Below are 14,839 nucleotides of genomic sequence, written 5' to 3' on the forward strand. Positions count from 1 at the left end.
AATAGGAGATACTTAATTTGCCCTTTAAAAAAATGTACCCAAGCACATTCTGCTTAGAATAGCTTTAAAGGAAACCCCCTAGAGTAGGGCAGGAAGGACCTAAATTAGGTATCTCTGAGCCCAGGATTTCGCAAACCGGCCTCTTCATTTTGTACCAGCGGTTATTAGCCTGAGCCTCAGGGAAGGCTGTGCTCATGTCTGGCCTGGACAGACCATGAAGAAAGGAGTCTGGTTCTTTGCTGACTCGGCATTTGTGAGGAGAAGCCTATTGTGTGGCTCACTTGTCTCAGCCGCCTCCCAGGGCGGTAGCTGGCTGTCCTATATCTGGGAGGAAAGAAAGAAGATGGGGATTGCTTGATGCTGGACCTTTCCCCTTCTTGCTCTCTGCTCGGACCTACAGGTTCAAGTTACCACTCTTCTAAGAGCTTTAAAGTCTTGTGGATGGCATTTTAGAAGCGCAGAGTGTTAATGTTAACACTCACTGTTTATGTGTTAGCAAAGTGGATGCTAAGGCATTCCAAACTCCAACCGGAAACCGGGGTGCTCCTTGCAGAACGCAGCACAGCAGTGAAGTCAGCTTAGTTTGTCTCAGTGCCAGACAGGTGCAGGGCTACAGTGCATAGCATAGCCAATGCCTGACGAATGCTTGCTGCTGCTGCTGCTAGCTCAGTGCTTTGATTTAGTTGCATGGTTAGGGTGTGCCTCTTGTCTGTCTGTCTGTCTGTCTGTCTGTCTCTCTCTCTCTCTCTCTCTATATATATATATATATATATACATACACACACATATATATATTATATAAATATATATATTATATTTGTGTGTGTGCGTACGTGTGTGTACACAGAGTCTGTTTAGTATCCATATCAGTCTGCTTGTCTTTCTTTCTCTCTCCCCCTCTTCCTCCCTAGTTCTTCATTATGTTTTAAGTACTGTGCTTGTGCTCTTTGTAGAAGACCCTTCGGGGATGATTTCTTTGAGGCCTGGGAAGAAGACTTAGGGACCAGTAGAGAGCACCAAGGACCTAGCTACAATGTGGCCCCATCCTACTTCCTGTACCTGACAAACCCTGTGCTTCCTGAACTCATTGCAGGGAGCCAGTTTTGCATCTCTCTCCAAACTGTCGATGGCCTTGCCATTTTTAAGTCTTTCTTGGCAGCAGAGGCGTAACACCTTTCTTTTTTACTTATATTTGGGATAGATGTTTCATATATCCCACCATACATTGATCACAAAAATCCGAGAAGATCTCTTTTTTAAATAGTGTTTGAGAATAACAGTTATAGCGACTTTAAGAAAGCAAGAGACTTTGAGAAGAGGAGAAGGGGCAACAGGAGCCTGCCTGTGCCAAGCGGTGTTGCTGGTCTCCTTTGGCTAATGGTCCACAGGCATGTGGCCTAGCTCTTGCTACCCCACCATCTGGAATTGTGCTACCAAGCTTTTCTTTCTTACCTTTTCGATGTGGTTCTTCTGAAGTATGGGAGCCATGGTGAGCGGCCTGGGAATGGAGGCCTCTATTCTTATGGTACTTTTTCCAGTGAGCGAAGAAGCTTGAGGGGATTAGGCCACAGCACAGGTAGCCTGGACCTTTTAAAAGAAGGCATTGCACATCGAATTTCCTTCTCCCAGAGTGGCCGGAGATTGTAGAAAGAGACAGGATCTTGATAGGCTAGAGTAAGGAAGGGCATTCTGGGTATGTGCATGTGTACATGAACTTTCCTGACTGGCCTTGCAAGTGAGGACTAGTTGGAAGAGCTAACTCTGAATGTTTGTTTTTGGAACATGTTGGGTCAACTGGAGACTGTTAGGTTCAAGACTGCTGTCTTTAGAAGGGCATGCTTACAAAGTTGGCCATCAGAGTTCATTTGTACGCTCTATAAAAGCAGCTCTCTGTGCCTAAATAATGTATGAAAACAGCAGTTTATACTGAAGACCTGATTTATTGCAGGAGTCTGGAACTGTTGCCTGAGTGAGGCAGTCTGCCAATGAGATCAGCCTCTAATGAGAACCCTGGCCACCAAGTCTCTGTTGAGCTTCATGACTGAGTTCATAAGTGACTCCTTGGGCAAGAACACTCTTGAAATCATGTTTGGTTTCCTATGCACTCAGACCATCATAGACACATCTTTTTATTGTTTTTACCATTTACTCTTTCATTTCAATACATTGCCAGGGGTATGCATGTGTTTTATGCTGGTGAATCGATGAAACTGGAAGAAGTTTTCCTAAACAATAGGCACAATGGTCATTATTATTCTCATTATTATTATTATTATTATTATTATTATTATTAGTAATAGTATATGTAGGATAGGAAAAATAATCCTTTAGGATATTATGTAAAATAAGTCTCCTTTCTTCTAAGCTACTTTTCATGACCAAGGTTTGTGCGCTTTTAAATCAAACAAAAGAAACATAATTATACATTAGAATAAAATATCTTTCCATATCAAATTAAATTTATTATAAGTTAAGTAGCACCAGGTACTAAGGTCATATTTTGTTGAATTATAGAAATTCAGAAGGCGTGTTCAAGAATCTACGCAAGTGCTAAGAGAACTGGAAATTTCATTAAGAACCAACCACATTGGGTAAGTATGTTTCCATCACGTGGGATAGCACTAACATTTTATGTTAGAAAGTGACTGAATTGTACCTAGGTACTGAGCTTCTATATTTACTGAAGGACCAACGTTCATATGTGGGAAGTCTTCCTTAGTCCTCTGATCACTAACTGAGAATCAGTGGAAGCAGAATGGGACGCCCTTGACTTGGGGATTTATAGCAAGTCTGTGTTTACTTGTTTGGATGAAGTAAGCCTGGACAGTTCGTGACGAGTGCTTGGCTTCATGTATATGACAGCTCTAGCCACTGGGAAATGCTCAAGAATGAGTGTAAGCTGAGATCCTTGAGCTGTCTCAGTCTTCTGCTGGTTTTCTTTCTTTAATCTCTTTCCATTCACAAAAGAATGGAAGCTGGAGTGCTGCTGTCTAACCCTCTTTTGAAGCATTTGAGACATTGCTTGTGTCTCTTTCAAGTCAAACACTTGATGAGACCGAAGTATTCCATAGAAGGAAAATGAAGTTCATGGAATTACTTCACTAAACATTTCTGACTGTTCCTTTCATGCAACCTCATAGTTGCTTTTCCTCAGGCAAGGGCTACTACATTTCCCCTTATTCCTGGGATAGCATAATGCATAGTACGTTTATTGCCAAGGCTGTGTGACACCAGATAATGTGTTTTGCACTCTTGCTTTGTAGACAAGTCTTTCTCTACTTAGCCTCAACGTCACTATGTGGCCAGGCTGTCTTCAAATGCTGAGCAATCGTACTGTTAATCTCTCAAGTATTTGGAATATAGACATGTGCAAAGCACAGTAGAACATTGGGTAACATATTTTTTGGATTTTGGCTTTGTGCATTTACTGTGAGAGAAGAATGAAGACTACAGGGTTCTATATCTTTTCCAATGTTCTCCTTTGACATTTTTTTGCAGAAATGTTGAACTGAAATTATATGCCAGTATTATTCTATGGTGGTACTGAGTATTCTGTAAAATAGATGGGTGACATGAATAGCAATTTACTTCTACTTTAGTTTGATTGATAAAAGCCAGTTAGATGTTTTAAGTATGGAGATGATCATGTAGGGTCACATGGGGAGACTTTGAGGTAGAATGCCCATTGAGAACCAACTCTCCATAACATTAACTGATTCTTGTTGTCTCCGAAAATGGACCACAGAAAAAAAACAAATAATGAAAGCTTGATTTTCAAACTGGGAGAAATAGTCTAATCTCTCATTTTTAAGGCTAAAGAATGGAGAAACAAAGATGGTCGGGTGAACTACCGGAAGTCCACAGCTATAAGGCCAGTGCTTTGGCTCAAAGACACTCTGGTCTTTTTCCCAAATTGTTTTTCCTAGCAGACCCTTCTGAAAGAGTTAAGGCATTTGGGGCTTTGGGCTCAGAGCAGTAAAGCTTGTCTGTCTCGGGATGAAGGTAGTGGTTGTTTAATTCAATTGGATATCTGCACTGAGGAAATCCAGTAGCTTCTGCTATTATGAATGGGGAATTAGATTCCATTTGATATGGCCCAACTCTATGCCTGGGCAGCTCTCAACTGAATGTAGTGGAATAATTGACAGCAGATTTCCAAGCATTATTGAGATAATGTGAAATTGACTATCAAGTTCTAGAGCACCATGGTCATTTCCAATACAAAGTTGGAGGACCAGAAGAGCCTGTGCAGTCTGAGCAGTTGGGGCGACTTGCTAGTCATGTGGGAAGATGTCTCCTCCTTCCTTCCTCACCAGCTGGGTTCTCCTTTCCCTCCTATTTATGTGAAACCCCTGGAAAAGTGGCTATAGATGTGGAGGAATTCATGGGATGCATTGTCTAGATGAAACAATTCCTGCACAAGCTCACACTGGAGGAAATTGCGACTTCTCTTGTCTATGTTGACGATTCAAGCTTGAACCCGTCTCTTCATTCTCTCAACTTAGTGTCTTGACCTCATTTGATAAGAACAAATTCTGAAGAATTACTAATTGATGAAAATTATCAGTGGCTACCATGAGGAATTTTTGTATGCTACGATCCATGGGTCATGTTTCTTGTGTGCACGCACGCATGTGTGCTCTGGATAAGATAGTAGAAAGGTAATTGGGCACCTGTTTGTCTAATGAAGAGGTCTTAGTGCAGGCCTTTGCTGTGACCCCTTCTATTAATTTGACATTTGAGAAATTTAAGTTACACAAGCTTCCTGCTCTTACTATGTGAGCCGGAGTAGCCTCTGACTTATTAAATGAAGCAGTCGTGCTTAGCTCATGGGAATGAAGTCCCTGGATCTCATGCAGGAGACTCAACATCTAACAGCTATTGCTTCCTACACTTGCTGAGGAGAATATCTAGGAAAGACTCGCCAGCAATTTATAGCATCACTCTAAGGAAGTCCATGTGTAGAACGTGGTCTTGCTTACCCAAAGTGACCTGAGTGTTAGGAGATCATGATTTCCAGAAATTAAAAGCTGAAATTACACTTAGAATCCATTTGTCCTGAAAAAAAAATTATTCTTGGCACATGCTTGGAGTTCAAGGTTAGAGAGTGGGTTTTGCTGAGGTGACAGTCTCAGCTGCAACTTTGTCAAGTGAAGGGTTTGTTCTGAGTTTCCCACAAGCCTAAAACTCTATAAATGGAGCCATCTTTCGAGAAAGAAAATTAAGTTTTTTGAGGGATGTTGAAATAAGACTTTGGCTAGGAATAATTCCATTCATTACTGTTAAGAGCTATAGCACTGGAGAAGGATTGGATTATGACTTACCCAAACCCCTGACACTACTTGAAATATTCTTGAAAAGAACTGAGTACCATTACATCGCCCTGGCAAGCAATACGAGTGTGCAGAAGCCAAGGTGTGTCAGATGTCTGGGCGATGGCTGTGGTGGAGAAGGGTGAGCTGGAGAGGTTTGCCAGCTTCATTCCATGGAACTGCCGTGTAGGTGCTTTCTTTTAATGCCACTGCCTATAATTATAGAAAGTTACTTTTCAGTCCAAATGCAAGGTCACAGATATTTTAAAAGAGGTACACTTTCACTTGTAGGTGTTTGAGACAACAGGCACGAAGCAAATTTCCCAGGGCTTGTGGGAAGTATGTAGAAGAGAGAAGGCAGTCAGGAAGTGCTTAGTGAAGGCCTCTTTTCCTAGACTGTCAGGCTTTCTGTGGGTCAGGGCTGGCTGGAGTTGGACCTGGTCAAAGAGGAAAGAGAATAGCCTATATACTCTTTTAAGACATACACAAATGTATGTGTGTGTGTGTGTGTGTGTGTGTGTGTGTGTGTGTGTGTGTGTGTGTGTACACATGTGGGGGCTACTCTGTGATCAGTTCGTTCTTCCACAGTGCTGCTTTGGAAATCCTCTAAGTCACGGCATTTTGTCAAGTGTCAGGCACATCGATTGCATCGTTTCACAGAACAGTGTTTGGGCTGTTACTCTGTACCTGGAGCCAGTGTTGTACATATGGGAAAACTGAAGGTCAGGTGCTAATTTTACTCCACACATACTAGTAAGAAGCACTGGGGCTTGAACCAGGATTTGTCTGCATTTAAGCCTATTTTCTATAGTAACAGTTTAAACGTTTTGACATTCTGGACTCTTAGTCTAGCTAATTGTTTTGAACTTGAGTAAACTATTGTTGCTTATATGAATCCTGTCTAGTAACATTTACTATGCTAGAAACTAAAATTGACAAATTTTAAGTTCCTTTAATATGTAATATTTAGTAGCAAACTTTTCATATACAAACATACATTCTCCTCTGACTATTGGCACATGTAACATTTTGTGAAGTGTAACTATTTGACAAAGTAATAAAAATTCCCTGTTTAAAAAAAAATTCCCTGTAAAGAACGGCTTTATTTATTTCCTCATAAAAAGTCTTGAGACTTCTTATTTCATATCTTTGCACTAGAAGGCAGCTGGGCGTTCCCAACACTGCATGTTTTGATATTTATTTTTATTTGGTGCAGATGAAGAACATTTGGAAAATAGAGTTAAGTGGCCTTTTCTGATCATTGTAGAGATTCCTCCTCTTTGACCAGGTCCAGCTCCAGCTAGCCCTGACCCACAGCAACGGTGCTGTTGCTGTATTGTGCTATAATCTCCTTGTCTCATGCCCTGGCTGGATGTGTTTACCCATGGATCCTGTAATAGGATTTTTCAGCTGATCATTTGGAAAGCAGGCTCCCTGAGGGACTCTGCTCTTCCAGTGCTGAAACACCATTCTGTAATATTTTTGTTGCTGTTGATAGAGACAGGGTTTCTCTGTATAGTTTTGGAACTTGCTCTGTAAACCAGGCTCGCTTTGAAATCAGAGATTCACCTGCCTCTGCCTCTGAGTATTGGCATGTACCACCACTGGCTGGCTATAATTTTTTTTTCTTTTTAAAGAATTATTTATTTTATGTATGTACACTAGTTGGCTTCAGATATACCAGAAGAGAGCATTGGATCCCATTACAGATGGTTGTGAGCCACCATGTGGGTACTAGGAATTGAACTCAGGACCTCTGGGAGAACAATCAGTGCTCTTAACCACTGAGCCATCTCTCCAGCCCCTGATAATTTTTTTAAAAAATCATTTTGGCTAATAATCACCATTACCATCAGGATACACTTTTAATTATTGTAAAAGGTATCAAACTAGTATAAACCCAGGGTTTCCTGAATTTTGTTTAAGCTGAAAATGTATCTTTAGTGACCAATACTGTTTTCCCCGAGGCAACAGGCTGACTTCATTATTCTTGAGGTGCTGTCTTTCAATGCCCCAAATGTTACCATCACAGTTTGTAAGTTATTTTTACAAGTGAACTGGCAGTCCATGGAAAAATGTCTCCTTCCTCGCCCCTCACCAGTCTGCATCTGCATTGGTGGGCAGCAGATGTTTCTTACGTGGCTTCTGATTCTATCATAAAGAAACAGGAAGATGTATGCTCACCATCCAATTACTTGATTGAGGTTGTTCTGCAGCAGAAATGTTTTCCCTGCAGCATTGCATAGAGTATAGGATGTAATGAACACACCTATGTGGTCTCAGCTGTCTTACTCAGTCTTTCTTACAGCAACAGAGTCTCGGTGTGTTGGGGCCATTGTGTTGGTTGTTTTATTTATTAGTTTTACTTAGTTTTGTTGTTTGTTTGTTTTGAAAGTGTTGGTAGTGGTTAAGAGCACTGACTGCTCTTCCAGAGGTCCTGAGTTCAAATCCCAGCAACCACATGGTGGCTCTCAACCATCTGTAATGAGATCTGATGCCCTTTTCTGGTGTGTCTGAAGACAGCTACAGTGTACTTATATATAATAAATAAATAAACCTTAAAAAAAAAAGAAAGTGCTGGTAGTTTAAACCCAAGGCTTTGCATGTATCAAGTCTTAATACTTCTCAACAAACAGATAAACTCTTAAAGGTACACTGAGAGACCCTTATGACTCTTAACAGTGATGGCTCCTCTTTGAGACCTGGGCTGCTACACGGCACGGTGCAGTAGTTCGGGGGTGACCAAGGTGAGCTCTGAGTAATGCTGACCTTTCTCTTGTCCCACTATAGTTTTCCAGCAATTTTCATTCCAGCTGTCCCTCTGATGCTTAGAGTTTACTCTACAGGAGCCTGGGCAATGGGAATAACATTCGTTTCTCTCTTTTGTGCATCCTGCCCTTTGCTTGACCATGGAAGTTGTACACCAGTAGGGACTTTTTTTTTTTTTTTAAGATTTCTTTATTTACTTTATATATAAGACTACACTGTAGCTGTCTTGAGACACACCAGAAGAGGGCATCAAAACCCAGTGCAAATATTTGTGAGCCACCATGTGGTTGCTGGGAATTGAACTCAGGACCTCTGGAAGAGCAGTCGGTGCTCTAGCCCCAGTAGGGACTTTTAAGACAATTTTCTGTGTGAAGATATTTGGCTCTAAAATTTTGGGAGGCAGGGAAAAACAAAACTTTGAAACCGGGCTGTTTGCAGCCTATTTTTCAGTACTGACTTGTTTGTGTTTGCACATAAAGCCCTTCTTTGGCTACAGTCCCCCCACACCCCCACCCCAGAACCTTTTCTCATTATCCCTGTCTCTCTAAGCTTTTAAGTGTCTGATTTGGAATTTGCCTAAATTCAAATTTACAACATATGGTAATCACATTTGAATTTGCAAGGCACTCAGGAAGTAATACATGCTGTCAGAGTCAGCAATAATTGTGTTTCCCCAAACCTATAATCACTCAATTTGAACTGTTTGCCTATTGGCAGCATATAAAACAGCGTAGAACATGCTCAGAGAGGAGAATGGAGCTCTACAAATGTGCCAGGCCCCGTGTATGATCAGATACATAAACTACAGCTTAAAGTATGTGTCCCCATCCCCCTTATTTCTATTCGCCTGTGGGAGCAGGGCATATGTGGAAGTCAGAAGACAGTCATGGAAAGCAGTTGGTTCCACTGTGCGGGTCCCAGGGTTTGAACTCAGGTTGTCAGACTTGGAGGCAGAGTCTTTACCTGTTGAGCCAAGTCTCTGGCCCCCATATTTCTTTCAATCCCTGAGATTTAAGACATGGCGTTAACATCTGCTCTTTCACTCTTTACCCATTTTGTTTCCTTCCCCGTCTAGTTTATAGATGATCACTCTGGACTCTTCTCCCCCATGCAGAATTTCCCAGTCAGAGGATGGGAAGGAGAGGGGGCCAACTTTTCTTATAACCCATAACCTTACTATGGCATAATTTAGCTAAGTGAGAGAGCATCATGAGACAAGCTGATCAGTGGTGAATGCCTCAGTTTCCTACATCACTTAGGCTTATCGGAGTGACATTAAATACCCAAGGAGGATTCTATAACATTAGAACTAGAATCTACTTTGAGATATTAAAACAGGGGCAACTCATGCTACTTTAAGATATATCCTATGGGATCCTCTCTCCCTTTGAAAATGAGCCTTTCTGGGCCTTTCACTCATCTATCGGTTGGGATGTTGAAGCAAAGAAGCAAATTTCACTTGTTCCTGCATCAGAATCTACCACGTACACGAGCACATCGAATCAAAAGATTTATAGACCCGCCGTCCATAGCTGTTACCTGCTTTGTTGAGGTCACGTTCCTCATGTCTGGGTCAAGTTTCCTCCTTGGGCAGGTATGGCTATCTAAATGAGATGGTGGTGCCAGTGGTGTATGGTAGTGGGTACCCAGGGCGTCCTGGGGCATCTCTGCTCTTTGTGGAGGTACCTGCAGAAGGGACCTCAAGGGCTGTTTCTCTGAACTCCCGCATTAATGAGCAAGTAAATGGAACATGTGAAACTGAGCCTGTCCTGGAAAACTTGGATCTTATTGGTTATTTTTCATGTTAAAAAGACACCCATGTCTGTGGAGCAGTTTGCCTTGTGCTGTCAGAGCCCTGGGCCAGAGCGGTGGAGAAGCGAAGAGGAGGGAGCACAGGGTCCTGATTACCTCTTAGCACAGGAGCGCTGGCCTTCCCAAGCCCCCGCCAGTTATAAGAAATAGCTTTTCCTCACTGTTTCTAAGCTTCTGACTATCATTTTAAAATTTCCAGTGTCCCTGGAGACTTCGTTGCATAGGTGTGTGTGTGTGTGTGTGTGTGTGTGTGTGTGTGTGTGTGTGTGAATGAATGAATGAATAAAGTATCTATAAGTAAAAGTGGTGACAGTATATGTGTGGCTGTTCTTGAAACTTCTCTCTCCACCAGAAGACAGCCCTGTGAGCTGTGTTTAGGTCTACTAACAAAGCTGCTCTGGGAGACCCAACAGATGGGGTTCCTTTGCCAATGTTGCCACTCTAGGCTCCTCTTAAACGTTATGTTTACACATAGCTATGGTTAAATGCACATCTTTTGTGGTGGCTGACTGAAGTACTTGGAAGAATATAAGTCAGGGTGTCCGGTTTCTTACCTTCCCAACTCTGATACTTACTGTATACTTGAATCCGCACCATCAAATTAGAAGGATCCAAAGAGAGGAGATGGGAGAAAAGGTAAAGAACAGAAAAGAAACCAACCAACCAATCAAACAAACAAACAAGGGACCTGAAATTTATTAGGATCTTCTTGTATCACAAACCTCAAGGTACGGTTCTTCTTTAGTCACATGGGACCACTGTTCTGCTAATGTTTTCCTAGCTAAGTAAGCATGGCTTCCACAGTAGCTCTGGTCACCCATAGCCAGGCAACCTTTGACACGGTGTTCCCAGAGGGACATGAGTACTCTGGATTGCAGTGTGTGCGCGTGGCTCTTGTGTTGTCCCAGTGATCGCAGTCATGCTTTGTGCCTGAGAGTTTCACACTGAGTGAGTGATGGCCTCTGATATCCGCACAGTCCCTGCTATCTGCACAGTCTCTGATGAGGAATGGGTGGGAAGAACTGTGTAAAATCAGGTGACAGGATTTTATCCCCAGGCCTTAAAAAGGTCGATGTATTTGTCTCTTGGAGTCACTCTGTATGGCAGGAATAGATGTGTGTCTTCTTGGTGAACTGTTACACAACACTCAAATGCAAGCTATAAAAAGGTTTAAGAAGGATCCTTAAACGTATTTGTCATGTGTTAGCCCCGATTATGGTCTGTGGTACCTGCAGTCTTTTCAAGGTTTTCATACTCATGGAAAAAATTAAGCAAGTCATTATCCCTATTGAATTTCCAGAAGTCCATAAGATTGGCCTGTCTTTGGTGGTTTAGTGGTTTCTCCAGCTGGGTATGCCAAGAAGGATTGAGCATGGGTTTGGAGGCGTGCCTGGATTGCAGTGGCTGTGGCAGCATGTCCCCAGTCTGCCTATTCTTTGTCTAGTCTTGGCTCTTTCAACAACAAGGCTAGGGATCATTTATAGTTGAAAAAAGGACGTTTAGACGAATTCCTTTTCTTAGAAACCTCTTTGAAATATAGGTCGTCTTAAGTCTTCAGATGGAAAAATTCAAGGCTGACATGGGAGTGCTTTTTTCTCCTTATTTCTCATACAGTGACCTATGTTTTTCTTTCCCTCCCTCCCTCCCTCCCTCCCTCCCCCTTCTCCCTCCCTCCCTCCCTCCCTCCCTCCCTCCCTCCCTCCCTCCCTCCCTCCCTCCCTTCCTTCCTTCCTTCCTTCCTTCCTTCCTTCCTTCCTTCCTTCCTTCCTTCCTTCCTTCCTAGACAGGGTTTCTCCGTGGAACCTTGGCTGTCCTGGAACTCCTTCTGTAGACCAGGTTGGCCTCAAACTCAGAGATCCTTCTGCCTCTCCTTTCTGAGTGCTGTAATTAAAGGTGTGCAATACCACCTCCTGGCATAACCTAAGGTTTTTGTACCCTATCCAGAAGTGCCTACTTCCTGCAAAATAGTCAATATCTTCTTCTGTGTTTCCTTTGAGACTTTGGAAGTTTTGAGAGGGAAAAAAATGAGTACTATCCACTGTATCCTTTCTATAGACCTGTGATCAATGTCACCATTTTTTTCTTTCCCCAGGTGGGTCAGAGAGTTTTTGAATGAGGAAAACAAAGGCCTTGATGTTCTTGTGGAGTATCTGTCCTTCGCACAGTATGCAGTCACGTAAGTAAACGTAGTTTCACAGGGTAAGGTGTAGCCTGGTGGTAAAATCACATACCGCGCTGAAGGCAGAAACCCACAAGGAGGGCGGGTTGAGCTTACAGAGATTTATCTCTGATTCTGTAGCTAAAACCAATCACACAACTGGTATTAGAAATGAGACAGGTAAGTAAAAAAGTCACCTTGCAGACCTCTGTCTTATGCTAGGGATCAAACCCAGGACTTGGCTTTCCTGCTGAGCTCTAGCTATAATGCAAAAGACTGCCCTAAGTGCGTGGGTCACATGACTGTACGTGGTAGAACTGTAGAGTGGTAGGTGACATATTGCTGAGTAGGCAAAGGAAGTACCGAAAAATGAGTGCCCTTTCACTTTCTTATTATATTTCAGTGTGCTGGGAATTGAAGCAGGGCCTTGTGCATACTAAGCCCATGCTGTACCAGTGGTGCACAACCCGACCCTGTGATATAGCCGGGGTGTGGGTCAGTAGTAAAGCCTTTGCTTACCATGTCTTCATGTGTTCGATCTCAGCATGGAGGGGGAATGATAGAGGTGCGTTTGTGTGTGGCCAATGAGCAGAGAAGGACGCAGTGTCAAACACCAGCATAGCGGCCCTGGAGGAGGGAAAGCTGGTGCTCCCTTTCACTGTCTATGTGTTTGCAGCCTTTGGTTTCCTGCCACGTGCAGGAAAAGAACTTGGAACAGAAAAGGGAAAATTAAGTTGCATAGCCAAATTGTTCCCCATCGTTCTCCACATTCATGGCTAATGGAATGTTTTGTAACAGGACTACAAAGTGTGCAGTTGGCCCCAGACATTGTCCTTTCAACATTTATCCTTTAATCAGGAAAAACCTACAGATCGTCTCACATGTGCCCGGGGAGGCAGGATTGATGCTGTGTTTTTAATTAGACAAGAGAGATGCCACAGCCCAGGAGCTGTTTGTTTTTTTCCTTGCTGTGTGATTTTTGTTGTTGGTGTTTTGTTTTTGTTTTTGTTTTTTAAATCTTGTTTTAAAGAGAGGCTCTCCTAGCTTTAAACCTGTGGTAATCTTCCTGCCTCCACTTCTCCACTTTGTGAATGCATCCACTTCCTTTTTCAAAGGCAGACTTACTTAGTTTGATTTTATGTGTGTGGGTATTTGCCTGCACACATGCATGTGCACTCCCTGTATGTGACCATGACCATGCACAGAAGAGGGCATTGGATCTTTTGGAACCAGAGGTACAGACATTTGTGACTTGTCCCATGGATGCTAGGAGCCAAACCAAGTCCTCCGAGAGAGCATCAGCTGCTCTCAACCCCCGAGTCTTCTCTCCAGACCCTCCATTCATTCTTCTTTTTAATAATAACAACTTGTTTTTAATCTTTCCTCATTCCAAGGAGTCTGAATCCATGGCTGGGTGTTTTTCTCTGATTCCCACCCCTTCCCAGTGCTTGTAAAGAGGAAGCTACAGTTATTCTTTCTTAGAGTTTCATGGTTATTAACCAAATCTCCTATGGTGCCTTTCTATTTCGATACCTCTGATAGTACTATAAGAAATTGTTCTCTGAGATGGGATATGCCATACACACTAGGAATTCTATCATCTATTTCTGTTACTTTGAATCTGATAAGCTCCACGATGAATCATATATTATGATAAAAATATTCCCTCTTACACAAAGTATAAACTCTAGATAAATATATCATTTAAGGCAGACCAAGAAAAATTAGGAGTAAGTAAATAACATATTACAGTTGTTTGCTGTATTTAATGAGTCCTTTGCTTACTTGACAAGAGGGCTTGGAAGCTAGATTTCTCAAATATGGCCTCATGTTGGTCTAGTAGGGGCAGGTCTGTGGTGCTCTGCAGGAATTCTGCAGTTAACAGGGCAAGGCAATAACTAACTAAATGCTAGCACTTGGAATTTGTGTCAGCTGAACTCGAACCTTTGGTTTTGTTTGAGGACATCAGTTTTAACCACTTTGTGTATTGGTTTTAGTTTTGTTTTGCTTCATTTAGATGATAAGTTATGTAATTTGTGTTTTACTTTGAAAATTCCTGATGTTCCCTGGTAGTAGTAATTCCCCAACCCATGGAACTGGTTTCAGACAACTGGTTTTGACTCTGTCTGAACTAGAAGTGTCTACCAGTTCACTGAAGTGCGTGTTTCTTGCATTTTGGTCCCGGGCATATAGGGAGGAGTGACTTGTGACATGTTCACACCATGAGAGAGCTTGTCATATGCTTCTTGCAGTTCTCTCCATATCCAGGTTTTCTTAGATTACCCCACTCCGCCTCTCTCCTCTTCAACCTTATTCCCGAACCCAGAGGTATGACAAAAAAGTCTGGGATCAGCCCTGTGTGCGGGCCCTGTGTACCTGTCCTTGCTGTGAGACTAACTGTAAAAGTTAGAGTGTATCCCCAGTCTTTACGTAGCCATTCTGATGCTGGTTTTCTTCTGACAACCATGCTTTATAAGCAGCTGTCGATGATTTCCAGCACACATTATTTTTCTTCCTGCTCTTTTATAGTCTTTTAGAGAATATTAACTGTAGCTGCTGTCTCTTTATTCTGCCGTCTGATGGGGCAGAACCGAGGCTAGAAACACTGCAGTGTTTTTAGGAGAAAGCGGAGTAACTAACTGTGTGAGGGAGGAAATGCACGGGATACAAAGGCCTGCTTGTTTAAAGACTTGGTTCCTACGGCTACACGAGAATGAGCCACTCCACTTGCCACTTATTCCAACATGGTTAACATGAGTAATAACCTCAAAAAATGTCAGAGGAACAA

General features: G+C 42.5%; 1 protein-coding gene across 11 annotated transcripts in view; it reads left to right on the forward strand.

The window, feature by feature from the left end:
- Fmnl2 (formin-like 2) overlaps positions 1-14,839 on the forward strand; it is a 275,597-nt gene that overhangs the window by 181,503 nt on the left and 79,255 nt on the right. For all 11 annotated transcript variants that reach the window (XM_039106785.2, XM_039106787.2, XM_039106784.2 and 8 more), the window contains exons 4-5: positions 2,515-2,591; positions 11,986-12,069. In XM_039106785.2, coding sequence (XP_038962713.1) covers positions 2,515-2,591; positions 11,986-12,069 — 161 coding nt within the window. The remainder of the gene's footprint in view (positions 1-2,514; positions 2,592-11,985; positions 12,070-14,839) is intronic.

Source organism: Rattus norvegicus, chromosome 3 (assembly GCF_036323735.1).
Source record: "Rattus norvegicus strain BN/NHsdMcwi chromosome 3, GRCr8, whole genome shotgun sequence".
Classification (NCBI taxonomy): Eukaryota; Metazoa; Chordata; class Mammalia; order Rodentia; family Muridae; genus Rattus; species Rattus norvegicus.